The 2,500-nt window shown below is 42.9% G+C and overlaps 1 protein-coding gene across 1 annotated transcript in view; it reads right to left on the bottom strand.

The window, feature by feature from the left end:
• golga7bb (golgin A7 family, member Bb) overlaps positions 1-1,480 on the bottom strand; it is a gene marked incomplete at both ends in the record, with an annotated part of 18,674 nt that extends 17,194 nt beyond the window's left edge. The window contains one exon of the mRNA XM_080036440.1: positions 1,469-1,480. Coding sequence (XP_079892566.1) covers positions 1,469-1,480 — 12 coding nt within the window. The remainder of the gene's footprint in view (positions 1-1,468) is intronic.
• Between the last annotated feature and the right edge of the window lie 1,020 nt (positions 1,481-2,500).

Here is a 2,500-nt window from a genome sequence, read left to right as displayed (position 1 = left end):
GTATCTATTCTACACATGAACTCACTCACACACATACGTACATTTCCAAAAAAGCACATATTGCATGCAGTGTAGTGTAAACTGTCCCTAACTTGTACCAAAGTCTCTCTCCTCTAGTGAGATTATGTATGATAACTAAAGCAGCTACAGTATAAGGCAGCTACAGTATAAGACAGGAGAGTATAAGGCAGCTATACATAATGCCTTCAGCAATATGGTGACACATCACCAAGGACACCGAGGGGGTGGGTGGGGGGGGGGGGGGGAGAGGGGGCTGAGGAGGATGTGCTGCTGGCCTGAGCGCTACCAGTATTTACTGATGCTAAAAATAGACCAAGGAAGGAACGCTGTTGATGCTGTTTGGACTATAACTAGTTGGACTGTGTGTGACAATGCATGAACAAAACCCTTTCTGTCACGGACTCTCTGCCTCGTGTTTATAGTGTGCATAGTGCTTACAGTCATTTTAACATCATGTATAACAGGCACAAAGAGAGAAGTTAACCAAAGACATGAGTATGGAATATCTGTTTCAATAATGTAGCTCATTTAAAGGTAGAGTCAGTGAATCTGGAGAACGCCTGTTGTCAAAATCAAAGTCACATCCTTACAATTGGCTACCGTCCGTAGTGTTACTGCACTGACAAAAAAAAATTCCATTGTGAATACACAGCCCAGGCTCTGTAAACAGGCATTTTGCTACAGTGGGCCACCTGTGTTCACATACCACTTTACATAGTCTTAAGCTATAGTAATAAAACTGGATTTTTTTTTCTGGATTTTTACAACAAGCTTACTCCAGAATCACTGACTCCACCTTTATGAAGCAAGGACAAAGCCTTGTCAATCTAATTCAAAAGTGTGACAGAGGGAAAGACTGAGAGAGAGAGAGAGAGAGAGAGAGAGTCAGAGGGGGAGAGAGAGAGAGAGAGAGAGGGAGAGAGGGAGAGAGAGAAAGAAAGCGTGAGTGTGTGTGTGTGTGTCCCTGTCCATGGTGCTGACTGCTCCATCATCATCGCCACTACTCTCATCCTTCTGCTGCATGTACGGAATGACATTGATACTCACTATACAATGCGTTAAAAACTATATAGCTTATCCTATACAAGAAAGAAACATTAAACATAAGGCTGTTAGTTCACGATCTTAGGGAATATTTCCGCAGTTACATAGTTCATAAACAGTGATGAAAGTAAGTGGATTTGAAGCGCCTGCATTATGAACAATTGACTTATGTTGAATGCTCCTATATGACTATATGACTCCAATATGGCAAAATTCAGCCGAACGAGGCACCGCAAGCAAAGGCAGTCCGTTAACAAGACTGCATTTTTTCTTTCAAAGCTGCATTTCTTTAAAACAACTATAGCCTACCACCCGATCGGTAGATTATTCTTCGGGATACGTTCATAGAATACTATAAAAGGAAAAGACAGCGAAAGAGAGGATATATGTTTTTTCTTCTTACCTCTGTCGCCATATTGCAGTAACAGGCGGTGCAGGATCTGTCCCGTGCTGTAAAGCGACAACCGTTTGCTCGCGTTGTGCGGGACAACGAGACCAGAGAGAGAGAGAGAGAGAGAGAGAGACACACAGAGATAGAGAGAGAGAGAGAGAGAGAGAGAGGGAGAGAGAGAGGGAGAGAGGGAGAGAGCGGGAGAGAGAGAGAGAGTCCCGCACAACGCGAGCAAACGGTTGTCGCTTTACAGCACGAGAGAGAGAGAGAGAGAGAGAGAGAGAGAGAGAGAGAGAGAGAGAGCGAGAGAGAGAGAGAGAGAGAGAGAGAGGGGGGGAGAGAGAGAGAGAGGGAGAGAGAGAGTCAGAGAGAGAGAGAGAGAGAGAGAGAGAGAGCGAAAGAGAGAGAGAGCTTGTCAGGAAGACTGGGGGTACGAGCGAGCCTTTGCGCACGAGTGTGTGTGCGTGTGTGTGTGTGTGTGTGTGTGTGTGAGGGGGGGGGGGGGGGGGTATGCTAATTGGACGAGCATGTCTAATAATGCCGAGAATAATGTATATCACAGTCAGTCCTCAAGGTCAGACTTTGAAACGGAATTGAGAATACTTTAAGAAAAAAAAATCTAATTATGTTTTCTGACCTCCACTAAGCGCGTTAAATGCTTTTATATTTATGTAATGCCTTTATACGTAATGTCCTGTGTTTTAATATCTTTATATTGGAATGCAAAACTTGATGGTATAATTCCCAAAGACAATACATGATGCTTTCTGATTCTGAATCAGAGAAGTATCCCTCGTTTATTGTAGTTCCTTTTCTCCGAGGCCTTTTTTGTTGCCTATTAATAATTTCATTGAATATCAATAATTCAAATACAATGCCCTAGGTTCACGTTTGTGCACTCAAAGCACCGTAACACCTCACTGTGCTTCACTAAAAGCATTTTAAGGCTTGCCAGGTTACAGTAAAACAGCTGCTGGATTTTAACACTTAGAAACAAATACATGTTGTGATGATACACCATAGATTTAATTTCATTTTTCATTT

This window comes from Ammodytes marinus (genome assembly GCF_949987685.1).
Source record: "Ammodytes marinus genome assembly, chromosome: 11".
In the NCBI taxonomy this organism is placed as follows: domain Eukaryota; kingdom Metazoa; phylum Chordata; class Actinopteri; order Uranoscopiformes; family Ammodytidae; genus Ammodytes; species Ammodytes marinus.
This window is presented reverse-complemented; position numbering and strand designations above follow the sequence as displayed.